General features: G+C 39.3%; 1 protein-coding gene across 4 annotated transcripts in view; it reads left to right on the top strand.

Annotated features, from left to right (window-relative positions):
• C22H18orf25 (chromosome 22 C18orf25 homolog) overlaps nucleotides 1–13,951 on the top strand; it is an 85,084-nt gene extending 71,133 nt beyond the window's left edge. For 3 of the 4 annotated variants that reach the window (XM_006075279.4, XM_006075278.4, XM_006075280.4), the window contains 2 exons: nucleotides 2,797–2,923; nucleotides 13,346–13,951. In XM_006075279.4, the coding sequence (XP_006075341.1) occupies nucleotides 2,797–2,923; nucleotides 13,346–13,535 (317 nt within the window). In that variant the 3' untranslated portion in view covers nucleotides 13,536–13,951. Of the gene's footprint in view, nucleotides 1–2,796; nucleotides 2,924–7,175; nucleotides 9,773–13,345 lie in introns of those variants that run through there. The other variant, XM_025273526.3, reaches the window with a different exon arrangement.
• The last annotated feature ends 377 nt before the right edge of the window (nucleotides 13,952–14,328 follow it).

Raw genomic sequence — 14,328 nt, 5'->3', positions numbered from 1 at the left:
GCCCGTCAGGCTCCTCTGTCCATGGAATTCTCCCAGCAAGAACACTAGAGTGGGGTGCCATTTCCTCTTCCAGGGGATCTTTCTGACCCAAGGATCAAACCTCTGTCTCTTCCATCTCCTGCATTTGCAGGGCGGATTCTTTACCACTAGCACCACCTGGGAAGCCCGCTAACAAGCCTGTGCAGACTGTAATACAATTTCAGTCACTGGTTGTATCTACAAGACTTTAATCTTCTGTTTTCTCATATATGCATCAGTTTCAATTGAAGAAAAAAAGGTAAAAATAATATTAAAGAATTATAAAAAAGACCCACAATCATATTCAAATTCCTTTACTTTTCATAGCTTTTAACCAGCACATACATATTTTTAGTGTTATATGTAACTCTCTGTGTGTTATACATATATTTTCCCCAAGTTTCTACATAGCAATCTGGTGAGTATCATTTGACATCATGACTCTGCTTATTTAAAGTGTATTCTATAAGGCTAAATTCTCAGAGGTGGGATTATAGGGTCAGAGCATATAAATTATAAGTCTTTTTTGCTTGTGGGACTATCCAAAATTTTCAAAAAGGATTACACTACAAGTTTGCAGGAGTATGAAAGTACAAGGTTTGTCTTGACCTTGAAGCATAGATATAAGTAAGGTGAGAAGGGAAGAGAGAGTTGTGTATATAAAATCTTATTTATATTGGTTTAGTTGACCTAAAGATCCTCTTGATGAGGGTGAAAGAGGAGAGTGAAAAAACTAGCCAAAAACTCAACATGAAAAAAAAAGAAAAAAAGGCTAAGATCATGGCATCCAGTCCCATCACTTCATGGCAAATGGAAAAAGTGGACCTAGTGACAAATTTTATTTTCTTGGGCTCCAAAGTCACTGTTCAGTGACTGCAGCTGTGAAGTTTAAAGCTACTTGCTCCTTGGAAGGAAACTATGACGAACCTAGACAGCATGTTAAAAAGCAGAGACATTACTTTGCCAACAAAGGTCTGTCTAGTCAAAGCTATGGTTTTTCCAGTAGTCATGTATGGATGTGAGAGTTGGACCATAAAGAAGGCTGAGCACCGGAAAATTGATGCTTTCGAAATACGGTGCTGGAGAAGACTTGAGAGTCCCTTGAACTGCAAGGAGTTGAGTCAGTCCTAAAGGAAATCAACTCTGAATATTCATTGGAAGGACTGATGCTGACGCTCCATTCATTTGGCCATCTGATGCACAGAGGCAACTCACTGGAAAAGACCCTGATGGTGGGAAAGATTGAAAGCAAAAGGAGAAGGGGGGCAGCAGTGGATGAGATGGTTAGATAGCATCATCAACCCAGTGGACATGAATTCGAGCAAACTCTGGGAGATAGTGAAGGACAAAGGAGCCTGGTGTGCTGCAGTCCATGGAATCTCAAAGAGTCAGACATGACTTAGTGACTGAATAACAACAACAGTTGTTGGAATTTTTTTTTTAAATAGAAATAATTTTGTATTAGATGACAATATATTTAAATAAAAATACATCTTTAAAGAGTAAATGAAAATTTATACCTGTTGCAACTCTGTTCATTCCATGTTTACTCTTAGACATTCTGAAATTCATCCTTCTAAGTCAGAACATTCAAGAGCTGAATAAATAGGTTTTTAACTCTTTGTCTCTGTTTTTTTTTTTTTTGGCTGTGACATGCAGGATCTTAGTTCTCCTAACTAGGTATTGAACCTGTAACCCCTGCATTGGAAGCGCGAAATCCTGTCTAACTAGAGGAGCGCCGAGGAATCCCTCTGAATTTTAACTCTTTTTAGAATTGTTTACACAGCTGTGTACTTTGGTGCTATGCCATTAACCTGTATTGAGAGTCAGTTGTATTAAACTCATGTTTAGTGTTGGAAAATGTGTTTTATTGCACCATGGAATAGATGCTTTGTGAAGATCTTTGTGAGAAAGTCCTTATAGGCTCCAGTGCTTTCCAGGGTGAAGCACTGTGGTGCTTTCTGTCTAATGAGGAGTATCAACAACATACAGGTTATATATTTCAGTTTCTCAGGGCAAAAATTACCATTTGCTTCTAGTCTTCCCTTTTCGATGCTGTTTTGGGTTCAGTCCCCATCCCCCTCCCCCAACCAGAGCTCAGACCTGCACCATCGTCAGTGATAGTGCAGAGCCTCAACCACTGGACTGCCAGGGGGTTCCCTTGGGCTTGATTTTGTCAAATCTGGATTCCTGGAGAGAAAATTGTTAAAATTGTTTAAAATTGAGAGAAAATTATTAAATCTTTTGTAAGGTTTCCCAGTGTAACTATGATATTAATAATTCTTTTATTTACTCCATTTGTGCCTTTGAGCTTGTCTGGTTTAGAATTTTGTTATATTAAAATGATAAGCAGTAGAGAACCCCTTTGACCTGAGTGGAGACAAACCTACCCGCAGGTCATTTAAAAGCAGAGTAGAATTTAATGCAAAAAGCATCACAAAATAGAGTATTATTGCAGTTTATATATACCTACATTTATGTATACAAACTTGTCAGAATACTCTAGAATTTTTTCTCCTAAGGAATGGCAGTAGAAAGCAAGAGAATTGGAGTTCTTACTTTTATGTACTTCTGTTGTTTGAACATTCTTTTAACACTCAGTATGTATTGTTTAGTTTTTTTTATTTGATGTAGTAACAGTTTCATGGAGGCAAGCTTTTATAAGGATACTCTGTTTCAGTGATTAAACTGAGAGGAGAAATCCATCAGTGCGATGTTTCTGCTGCTCTTAAGGAATCAAAATATAGTGCTTAGTTTTTTCTCCCCTTTCTCTCTCAGGTCATTTGGATCCAGGATTCCTAGCAAGTGAGAAAACATCTGCTGGCAATGCACCACTCAATGAAGAAATTAATATTGCCTCTTCAGATAGTGAAGTGGAGATTGTGGGGGTTCAGGAACATGCAAGGTAGGAAATTAATTAGAAGAAAATGGTATGGCATGCCATGGCATGGCTGGCATGAATGTTGGGAGCTATTTCTCAGCTTCCTGTAGTTTAAGAAATACATTTTGATTATAGACACTTGATGGGTTTCAGAATGTATTGCAGATTGTCTTATATCAGAAACATCTTGGCCACACATGTATGTGAACCAGAACTAATGTTTTTCTCTTATTTTTAGCAAATGGCTAGATGGCTTAACAGATTTTTCTGTTACAGCAGAAGTATCTCCATACTAACCCCCTTCTCACCCATATTTTCTTGCCTTTCAGTTTATCTTGAAATATATCAGGAATAAATAATTGGAATATCTGCATTTGACATCACACCTTTTCTTAGAGCACCTCTCCTTATCTTCCGTGAAAAGTTACAAGTTACTTTAGTCAGTTCCTAACAGTATATTTCTGGTGATGTTCATGTGATATAGGGCATCTTGTTTCTTAGGAATTAAAAAAGCCGTAAGACATTGAATTAGTGTGCAGTAGTATAAAAATAATTTTGTGAAGTTTGTCATTCTTTAAGAGATAAGAGAGAGCAAACTGTAGCCCATGGACCAAGTCTGGCCTGCTGCATCTTTTTATATGGACCTCAAGCTGAGAATTGTTTCTACGTTTTCAAATGGTTGGGGGAAAAAAATCAAGACATGTTTTGATATGAAAAAATTAAATGAAATTCAAATACAATTTATTTATCCATAAATAAAGTTTTGTTTGAACAGACCATGTTTATTTACTTACATATTGTCTATTTTACAGTCCAGTGGCAGAATTGCGAAGTTTCTTCAGACACCTTAGGGTCCACAGAGCCAAAGATATTTATTGTCTAGCTCTTTGCAGAAAAAATTTACTGACTCTTCCTTTAAGATATGGTCCTAAGAATTAGTTGCAGCCCTGTCAGAGATATACCTGAGGAACATTTAACACACACGTACAAAACAAAATCTCATCTTTGGAAAAATCTGTATTCTCTGTAGTGAACAATTTTTCTCCTGTGCCACAAGAGTTACGATTTTGTGATTTCCTCAAGTTGGTATACAAAATAGTATCTTGCCTTATTTTTAGATCTGATTTTGATCTTTGGTTAGCAAGATAATAAAACATTCACCAGCACTGATTTCTTCTGTTGACTTATTTAAAAGGTGGATTTAGGAGTGGAGAAGTGGGGGCAAAAAAAACAGATGCACATAAATTGAATACTTTTTCTAATGAGAACCTATTTTAGTTTCTGAAAGGATTTTTTAGTTAAACAATTGGGGCTTTAAGGGTGTAGAGTTAAGTTGTAATTTATCAGGCCATCTCCCCTTAAGTGGCTAATTCTCCATCAAAACACTTTCCCTTCTATCTTGTATTCGTGCCCTAAGTCTGTCTGCTTAGCTGCTTCCTTTTTTCTTGTCTTTCTAAATGATTATTTCCCCCTATTCTGGTGGGAAAGAACTTTCATTCTTTAACCTTTCCTTTACCTCATACTTTCTTCTCTTCCTTAATAAAAAACTCTTTCCTGTTATGTTCTCTTTCATTTTCTCATGTATTTCCTTCCAGCTGACTTCATCTGACTTCTTCAGATGAAGAAGATAGAACTCCAGATTTCTTCCTTTAGCATACATTTGTCATTATTTTATTTCAGCACTGTATAAATATAAAAGACATTATTAGACTTTAAGCCCCATGTCAAGATCTTTCTAGAATATGATAGTATTTTCCATTTCCAACTCTGTACTATAAAACTTATTCTGCCTATTGACTGATAGCTTGATGTAGGTTAATTATCTTCTGTTGTGCCAGGAGCACATTATCCAGTTACCAACTTCCTCTTTGACTTACTATTCAAATTTTAATTCAGTGTTACTCATGTGTTCCTACTTAAGTAGGAAAGAATAGGTCATGACCTGTGTTGTCTATTTAAGCTCTTGCTCATTCTGAGACATATCACTTGGTCCAGTTCTCTATTCAGTTCAGTTCAGTTCAGTCGCTCAGTCGTGTCTGACTCTTTGTGACCCCATGAATCACAGCACGCCAGGCCTCCCTGTCCATCACCAACTCCCGGAGTTCACTCAGACTCTCGTCCATCGAGTCAGTGATGCCATCCAGCCATCTCATCCTCTGTCGTCCCCTTCTCCTGCCCCCAATCCCTCCCAGCATCAGGGTCTTTTCCAATGAGTCAACTCTTTGCATGAGGTGGCCACAGTACTGGAGTTTCAGCTTTAGCATCATTCCTTCCAAAGAAATCCCAGGGCTGATCTCCTTCAGAATGGACTGGTTGGATCCCCTTGCAGTCCAAGGGACTCTCAAGAGTCTTCTCCAACACCACAGTTCAAAAGCATCTATTCTTCAGCACTCAGCCTTCGTCACAGTCCAACTCTCACATCCATACATGACCACAGGAAAAACCATAGCCTTGACTAGACGAACCTTTGTTGGCAAAGTAATGTCTCTGCTTTTCAATATGCTATCTAGGTTGGTCATAACTTTCCTTCCAAGGAGCAAGCGTCTTTTAATTTCATGGCTGCAGTCACCATCTACAGTGATTTTGGAGCCCCCAAAAATAAAGTCTGACACTATTTCCACTGTTTCCCCATGTATTTCCCATGAAGTGATGGGACCCGATGCCATGATCTTCGTTTTCCAAATGTTGAGCTTTAAGCCAACTTTTTCACTCTCCCACTTTCACTTTCATCAGGAGGCTTTTGAGTTCCTCTTCACTTTCTGCCATAAGGGTGGTGTCATCTGCATATCTGAGTTTATTGATATTTCTCCCGGCAATCTTGATTCCAGCTTGTGTTTCTTCCAGTCCAGCGTTTCTCATGATATACTCTGCATAGAAGTTAAATAAGCAGGGTGACAATATGCAGCCTTGACATACTCCTTTTCCTATTTGGAACCAGTCTGTTGTTCCATGTCCAGTTCTAACTGTTGCTTCCTGACCTGCATACAGATTTCTCAAGAGGCAGGTCAGGTGGTCTGGTATTCCCATCTCTTTCAGAATTGTCCACAGTTTATTGTGATCCACACAGTCAAAGGCTTTGGCATAGTCAATAAAGCAGAAATAGATGTTTTTCTGGAACTCTCGTGCTTTTTCGATGATCCAGCAGATGTTGGCAATTTGATCTCTGGTTCCTCTGCCTTTTCTAAAACCATCTTGAATATCAGGAAGTTCACGGTTCACGTATTAACTCCTGCCAATTCTCCATTCTTTATTGTTTCTTTGTGCCTAGAAATGTTACAGATGCTACTCTTCTTTTCATGGATTTCCCCAGTGGCTCAGCGGTAAAGACTCTGCCTGCAGTGGAGGAGACACGGGTTCAATCCCTGGGTCAGGAAGGTCCCATGGAGGGGGTCATGGCAACCCGCTCCAGTATTTTTTGCCTGGAGAATCCTGGAGTCTGGTGCGCTACAGTCCATAGGGTCGCAGAGTCAGACAGGACTGAAGTGACTGAGCATGCACACCCTTCTTTTCAGATTCTTTGTTTAACTTTCCTTTCATAATGAAATCTTCAGCTTCTTTTCCTGCCAATATTTTTGTTATCTGTAGTTGAAATTATATTATTTCTGTTAAAACTTGTAGATTTAAATTCTAAGTTGCTCTCAACTTCAGTACACACACACACTCAAAGATTATCTTTAGTAGACCCTTCTCTGAACTTGTTACAGTCTTTTATTCAGATTGTCATTTTACTTTATGAACAAACATACTTATTTCAGTCTTAACTAAGCCAAATGATTTTGGGTACCTTTTAAATAACATGCTGTAACATTACATTTGAGGACTTTTTCTTACCAGGCTCTGAAATATAAAGATGTGTTTTTGTTTTTCAAATTCTGATCTTTTAGTTTGAATCCTGGGGAAATCATATCTTAGCAGTAACAGCTTTATCTTAAAATCTCGGTGTTGGTTAATAACTGTCCATACAATGGAAGATGGGTAGGGTTGACAAATTCTATTGGAGTACTTTAAATGGACTCTTTCATCATTATGAGGGGATCTCTTATTTTGGCCCTTGGTCTAGGAATGAGTAGAATCTCACTGACTGTTGTGCCTTTCTCAAAAATTTTCCAGCAGTTTTATTTAGAAGAAGCCTGATAGTCTTTCAAACATTGAGGTTCAAAAGCTGAGAAGCAGGTTGGGGGTTGGGGGATGGAGGGGTGAGAGGCTTTCTTATTGGTTGCTTCGAAATTGCCCCTTTAGCTGGCTGTATCTCATCTGGAATTTGTTTCTTTTACAGGTCTAGGGTTGCAGTTATGAAGTATTGATGGGCTTCTGGCAGGGTTATCGCTTGGAAGAAGGTTTTAGGTTTTGATCCACATCTTTGTGTTCTAATTTGATTTTTTGCATGCATAGATGTTTTGTTTGGATTTAGTTGTCCTTTTCTTGTTTTTCCTTTTGGTATTCTACCTTGTGGACTTTCTGAGAGCTTTAAAAAAAAAAAACTGAGACTTTGTTCTTGAGTTGTTCTCTTTGAGATTGTGGTTGTTCTGACTTGCATTGGATAACATTTTTCCATATTGGAAACATTCTGTTTTGTTGACCTTTGCACTCAGTAATTCTGGTTATGACTTGTCTTTTTTTTTCCCCCCCCAATAAACAGTCATTTTTCTTTTCTTGCATGCTAACATCTTTCCCTGCTCTTTCATTTTAGATTTTGACATATCCCCTTAGCTTACGTGTTTCTTCTAGTTATAGGCTAGAAAGCATGCTTTCTTAACTTGAATGCATCTTTTATGGCTGCCTTGGATTGCCGTGATGAACTCTTGTCATTGTCTACATGTCATTTCTAGGTATTATTTTTGGACAGTCCAGTTTTATAAGGTGCTGTTTGCTAGTGAGATGGGAACTTCTCTAAAATCTCTGGTTCTTCTGCACCCATTTAATTTTGCCATAAGTTTTAAGTTATGACCGTCTTGCCAATATTTTTCTTTATCCTTTGTCCTTTTTCCTTCTTTCCTTCTGCCAGCCTCATTGGTAATTCCCCTAGGAAGATGAATGTGTGTAGCCTGGGTCTTTATGTCATGGAACTGTGTTGGAACAGTTCTTTCAGTACTTGTTCTCTGAAGCTTTTATGAATAATCAGACTCTTATCTCCTTTCACAAACATGGTCCTGTGGTCATTGGTTAATGTTGATTCACCCGTCAGCAGAAGAATTAGTGTGAGAAAGCTTTAGCATTTAAGACTGATTGCATCCTAGAACCACTTGCTAACATTAACCCTAAAAAAACAAGGGGGGTCAGTGAGCATTTCCCTGAAGCTGCAAGGATTCACTCCACCTTCAGTTCAGAAAAATAAGTAGGAATGTTATCTAAGAGGTCACCTTCAGGATCTGTAAATGAGAGCAAAAAATGATTAATTTTTAATGTTGTTTTCTTAGACTAGTAAGTTAACTGTATCAACAGCTGATCATCAGAGCCTGCCCTCTTTCTGTGTTTTTCTTCCTTTCTACTCCAAAGTCTCTCCTTTATTGGTTTTAGTGTATGAAGAGCAGGAAATTATTATATCAAAACTTATTGTTTATAAATAGTGGATTGGTGGGGGAAATGGAAGTGAGGCCTAAGTGGTTTTTCTTGGCTATAAGACACAAAATGTGACTCATTTTGTAGACCTGTTGCCAGTCAAATGCAGAGTAAATGCTTTGTGAGGAAAAAGCTTGTGTCTGCACTAGAATTTGATTGGACCAATTGTAAAACAGATGAGTATATTCCCACCCCATATCTTTCATAATAGAAAAAGGATATGTGCTAATACATGGAACTGTTTTATGTTAGTTAACCTTCCAAAATTTTGAGCTTCTCACATCCTTCTTTTTAAAAAAATATAGTTTTATTATTTATTTATTTGGCTGTACCAGGTCTTAGTTCCTGCCTGCAGGATCTAGTTCCCTGACCAGGGATCAAACCTGGGCTCCCTGCATTTGGAGGGTGGAGTCCCAGCCTCTGGACCACCAGGGAGGTCCCTCACATGAGCCTCCTTTATAGGGCCTCTCTGTGGGGTTAATAACAGTTGTTGTAGTCCCATTTCTTCCTGAATTTTTTTTTTCCTTTTTATCTAAGTTATTCTGTAAGGTACCATCTTATAAAATAGAGCTTGACCTTTTTCCCCCTGTACTTAAAAAAATGTGTTAAAAGTCTTGTTCTATCCTCATCCATCTCCTAGCTACCATTTTATTTAAGGTGGTTGAGGTCTTAAATCATAAAAATTTTTTTGAATGTTTTTTTGGCTTATAACACACAGAGAAAGGCTATAAGTTTGCATTCTAGCTTTTGTACCCATACCCAAGTAACCAGCATTCAGAACAAGAAACAGAAGTCCCCCTGTGCCACTTCTTAATTATACCTTCCTCTGTCCCCCACCTTGTCCCCGTAACTACTATCCTGGCTTCTAACAGGATAGTTCGCCTATATTCAGAATCTTATTAACATTCCTGACAGATGCCTCAGCAATTACTTAAATGTTTAAAAGGCAGATTATTCTGTTTTGTGTAGTCATGACCATTCAAAACTTGGCTTCTAGAAAACGATTGTTGGTTCTTACTATGCTCTCAAGATTGTGTACATGGAGGAGCTGCCTTCCATGGTGATTCTCCCTTCTTTGGCAGCTGCCCTTCAGTTGCAGTTAATAGGAGACAGGGAAGTTTTTGGCCAAAGAAAGGATCATCACATTCTCTGGAGAATCTAAACTTTTGAAGAGAAACAGAGTACGAGGGTTGGTTGTTGTTACTGTTCAGTCACTAAGTCGTTTCCAGCTGTTTGTGACCCCATGGACTGCAGCACAGAGTTTCCCCTGTCCTTCACTGCCTCCCAGAGTTTGCTCAGATTCATGTCCATTGAGTCAGTGATGTTACCGAACTATCTCATCCTCTGCCACCCTTTTTGCCTTTTGCCTTCAGTCTTTCCCAGCATCAGGGTCTTTTCCAATGAGTTGGCTCTTCACATTAGGTGACCAAAGTGTTGGAGCTTCAGCTTCAGCCCTTCCAGTGAATTCAGGATTGATTTCCTTTAGGATTGACTTGTTTGATTGAGACTTCACCAGCACCATGATTTGGAAGCATCAGTTCTTCAGTGCTCAGGCTTCTTTCTGGTCCAACTCTTCACATCCATTCATGACTACTGGAGAAACCATAGCTTTGACTAGACACACCGTGGTCGGCACACTGATGTCTCTACTTTTTAATGTGCTATCTAGATTTGTCATTGCTTTCCTTCCAAGAAACAAGTGTCTTTTAATTCCATGGCCGCAGTCACTGTCCACCGTGATTTTGGAGCCAAAGAAAATAACATCTGTCACTGCTTCCACTTTTTTCCCTTCTGTTTGCCATGAAGTGATGGTTCTTTGAGGTGCTCAAGTAAAGGTGACTTCTAATAAATTTTCTTTTTTGCTTAAAGTAGCCCAATTTGTTTTCCAGTAACTGGAGCTATTTATGATGAAACTACAGAAGTGGTTTAGTTTATATAGCTGAAGAAATGCCTTCTCTCCTCATTATTTCTCCTTCAACCTTTCCTCATTAATAAATATCCTCTCTAAATCTCTCACTCTCCTACTCTAGACACTTTCTAGAATCTGCTTTGCTTTTTATTGTATTATTCCTAGGGGCTAAGCAGTCTTCTTACAATAAAACATAGTGTATAATACTTCAGGTGCAGTCTGGGAAAGACATGGTTATTTAGTTGGAAATAAACTCCCCAGAGGAGACCTACTTTTGTTCTAGTTCCATGCTTTACTTTCTTAAGACCCTGGGAAGTTGTCTTTTGGTCTTGATTTTCTCTTCTGTAAAATGGTAAGATTGGATTAGGTCCTTTTTAAAGCCACGCCTTGATGTCCTGATGTTACATTGTATGATTATTTTAGGAGCAGTGCAAAGTAATAGTTGGGAGTAAATACTGCTTTTATTTCAGAATTATTTCTTGCAGTTCTGTCAGAGATTACATTGACTTTTTTTGGTAGCTCTTCATTCCCTGATTTTTCTAAGTTTCCAACCAACTTTTACTTCAATTACTGCTTGTATAAATGAGCATTTGAACTGTTGAAGAACTTGATATTTTTAAATTGTTTGTCTGGGCTTGTCTTTGCACCCTGCTGACTCTTTTGTATTTTGTCTTACCCAGTTTAATACACACCTTTGTTAAGTGGCAACATTATGTTGTGGAAAGCACTGGACCAGAAATCAGACTTGGTCTGAAGTTCTCTTGCCTACACTTTCAAACAGTGTGACCCTGAACAAGTCATGTAATCTCTTAAATCCTCAGTTTCCCTGTCAGAGGATGGATGATGGCTTCCATGTATACTTCATGGGTCTGTTGGGTGTGTCAGATGTGTAGAAACTACTTAATAATTGTGGTATTCTGTTGTCATCAGTCATCAAAACCATTTCTTGAAAATGTTGAATGGACTCCTTGGACTTTCTTCCATGACTACTTGGTCATTTAATCTCAGTGTATTTAAAGAGTGGACAGATTTGGATTAGACTTTGGGTTTTTGTGTGTCTTATTTTAATGCTTTTCACTAGCTACTCTGAAAATATGGTGGCCTCTGGGTTAGTAGCTGCTTGATTCATTTCTGGAAAGATGATGGCCCTCTGATAACTATAACAGGTCCACATTCTACCCCTACTCTGGCCCCAAGGGATCTGTTTTTTGGCACCTCTCTTGGGAAGGGAGTCCTTTTCAGGCTGGACTTTGTAGGAGCTGAGCCTCTTTCCGTGATCTTAAGGATCCTCAGGGGCAGTTCTATAGCTAAACTTTGTGTGTGCATGCGCGCTCAGTCTCTCAGTCATGTCCAACTCTTTGGGACCTTATGAACTATGGCCCACCAGTCTCCTGTGTCTGTGGGATTCTCCTGGCAAGGATACTGGAATGGGTTGCTATTTCTTTGTCCAGGGGGTCTTAACCCAACCAGAGATCGAACCCACATCTCCTGTGTGTCCTACATTGGCAGGCACATTCTTTACCACTGAGCCACCTGAGAAGGCCAAATTCAAACTAAAACACCATCAGTTCTCCTGCCTCTAAGCCTTCAGACTCAGATGAAGCTACACCATTGGCTCTCCTGGGCCTCCAGCTTACTGACTGCAGACCTTGGAACCTCTCAGCCGCCATGACTTCTTATAATAAACTTTGTCCATTGTTACTCTAATGTTTCTTTTGAACCTAGAGGTGCAGGTGGCATGGAATAGAAATTGGAGTTCTGAAGTGACTAAGCATCACTCATTGTATACAGGTTGTCAGAACAGCTGCTTGCGATCCACTGTAGTAGTTTGTGTGGTTAGAATCATGCCACTTGCCTCTTCTCACGGGTGCTGCGTAGTGACGGGTCTTACAATTGAGATGGGAAGGCATAAGGAGCAGTGATAGCTTGTGCTGCTTGCCTTCCTCTCGTTTGAATCAAAACTTACTCTGTGGTTCATCCTGGAGGTTCATGGTTCTATCATTTGACCGGAATGTGCAATTCAATCTGGAGGTATTTCTGAAACAGTTCTCTCCCAGTCGGTGAACTTTGAGATATGTCAGCTTGGCAGTTCTGACACTCTTATAGAACACTTTTAGAGAATCTAAGCTAAGTACTTCAGCTATGTTATTTTCACTGAACTAAAGCATAAGTGTTTGTGATGAACTAGCCAGGTTTTTCTGTTGTCACCTTCAAGATGAGGAAAATTGGTCTTTAATTCATGTTGTTGTTGTTTAGTCACTAAGTTGTATCTAACTCTTTGTGACCCCACGGACTATAGCCTGCCAGGCTCCTCTGTCCCTGAGGTTTCCCAGGCAAGAATACTGGCGTGGGTTGCCGTTTCTCTCTCCAGGGGATCTTCCCAACTCTGGGATCAAACCCACGTCTCCTGCATTGGCAGGCAGATTGACCACTGAGCCACCAGGGAATCCTCTTTAACTCATGACCTAGTACGTATATGGACATTTAAAAATCTAATCTGTAAAAGGGGTTTTACTGTTAACTGTTTTTGAAAGTGGTATTAACAAATATGGCACAGAACTTATTTTAAGAACAGATTCCACCTGTATTTCTTATTGTTTCATTTGCTCAGGCTAATTGGGCATCTTAATTTTACTTGGGATTTATATGCTGCCCTATCCTGAAGATTCCAGAGATATAAATGAATTCAGAGAAACAACATCTTGTCCATCAGTAATAGATCTAGACATAACTCAGGAGCTTGTGACTGAGACAAGGCTTTTGGCATTTCTTAGGCTATACTGAGAGAGGCAGGGAGACTGACAGACAGACAGACATAGAAGAAAGGAGGAAAAGGGGGAAGGATATTGGTTGTGGGTTTTATGAACTTGTGCAGTAGGCTTATCTTAGGAAAAGTATTAATACAGCCGAAGCCGTATTGCCTTCTGTTTTTGCTCTGATAGGGTTAACCATGCTTTTGCTCTTCATCCCACTTGCAGGTGTGTTCATCCTCGAGGAGGTGTGATTCAGAGTGTTTCTTCATGGAAGCATGGCTCCAGCACACAGTATGTTAGCGCCCGGCAAACACAGTCATGGACTGCTGTGGCTCCTCAGCAGACTTGGGCTTCACCTGCAGAAGTTGTTGACCTCACATTGGATGAGGATAGCAGACGCAAATACCTGCTGTAATACAATGTCACTGTGTTTCCTCTGCACTGTTCCCCTCTACTTCCTCCTCCTCCTCCTCTTTGTGACATGGAAGTTCATTGTCATAGCTTCAGCCTCAGAAGCTGTTTGTGGCATTTGTATAATCAAAAACTCATGGAAAATTGCTCTCCTTCCCCCTCCTTTTTTTTTTTAAATTAAAAGAAGTCACTTAGGAAAATAACTTATCACAGAGAAAAGAATTTCTTTTCTTGTTTCCCTCAGTAGGAATATGAGAATGATGACGTTTATTAGACAACTTCATTTTACTTGGTGACTTTCAGTCTTAGGAAACTCTGCCCTCCCTTTAGAATGGTATTTTAATTACCAGGTAAAATGGATTTCAGTTTTTGAGTCTTGTATTTATTTTTCTGTGTAATAAAATTAATATGTAGACTTGACCACTGTCAGCCCACCCATTGGCACTCCTATCTTAGGGCATTTGCACACATATTAGTCAGGTCCTTATTGGCACCTAGTAGGGCACGTGCATTGAAAACCTGTCCTTAAAAATAGAAGACAGAAGTTAACTTTTTCTTTTAGCTTAAGTCTTCTGCCTTCTTTCCTAACTTTGCTCCCGGCTGACTTCCCACAACCCAAATAATTAACATGCCCTCTTTGTGTTTATAAATACTGCTAAGGTGACTTAGTTGATCTCCTTGTTGCAATAACTCATAACCCTTTGGAAAATATCTCCTTGTAAGGCAGAGGCATTTCAGATAGATACCCACCATGAGGTTTGAGCATCTGAAGAGAGTATTGAGAGATCCCTTTCCCC

Source organism: Bubalus bubalis, chromosome 22 (genome assembly GCF_019923935.1).
Source record: "Bubalus bubalis isolate 160015118507 breed Murrah chromosome 22, NDDB_SH_1, whole genome shotgun sequence".
Taxonomy (NCBI): domain Eukaryota; kingdom Metazoa; phylum Chordata; class Mammalia; order Artiodactyla; family Bovidae; genus Bubalus; species Bubalus bubalis.
This window is presented reverse-complemented; position numbering and strand designations above follow the sequence as displayed.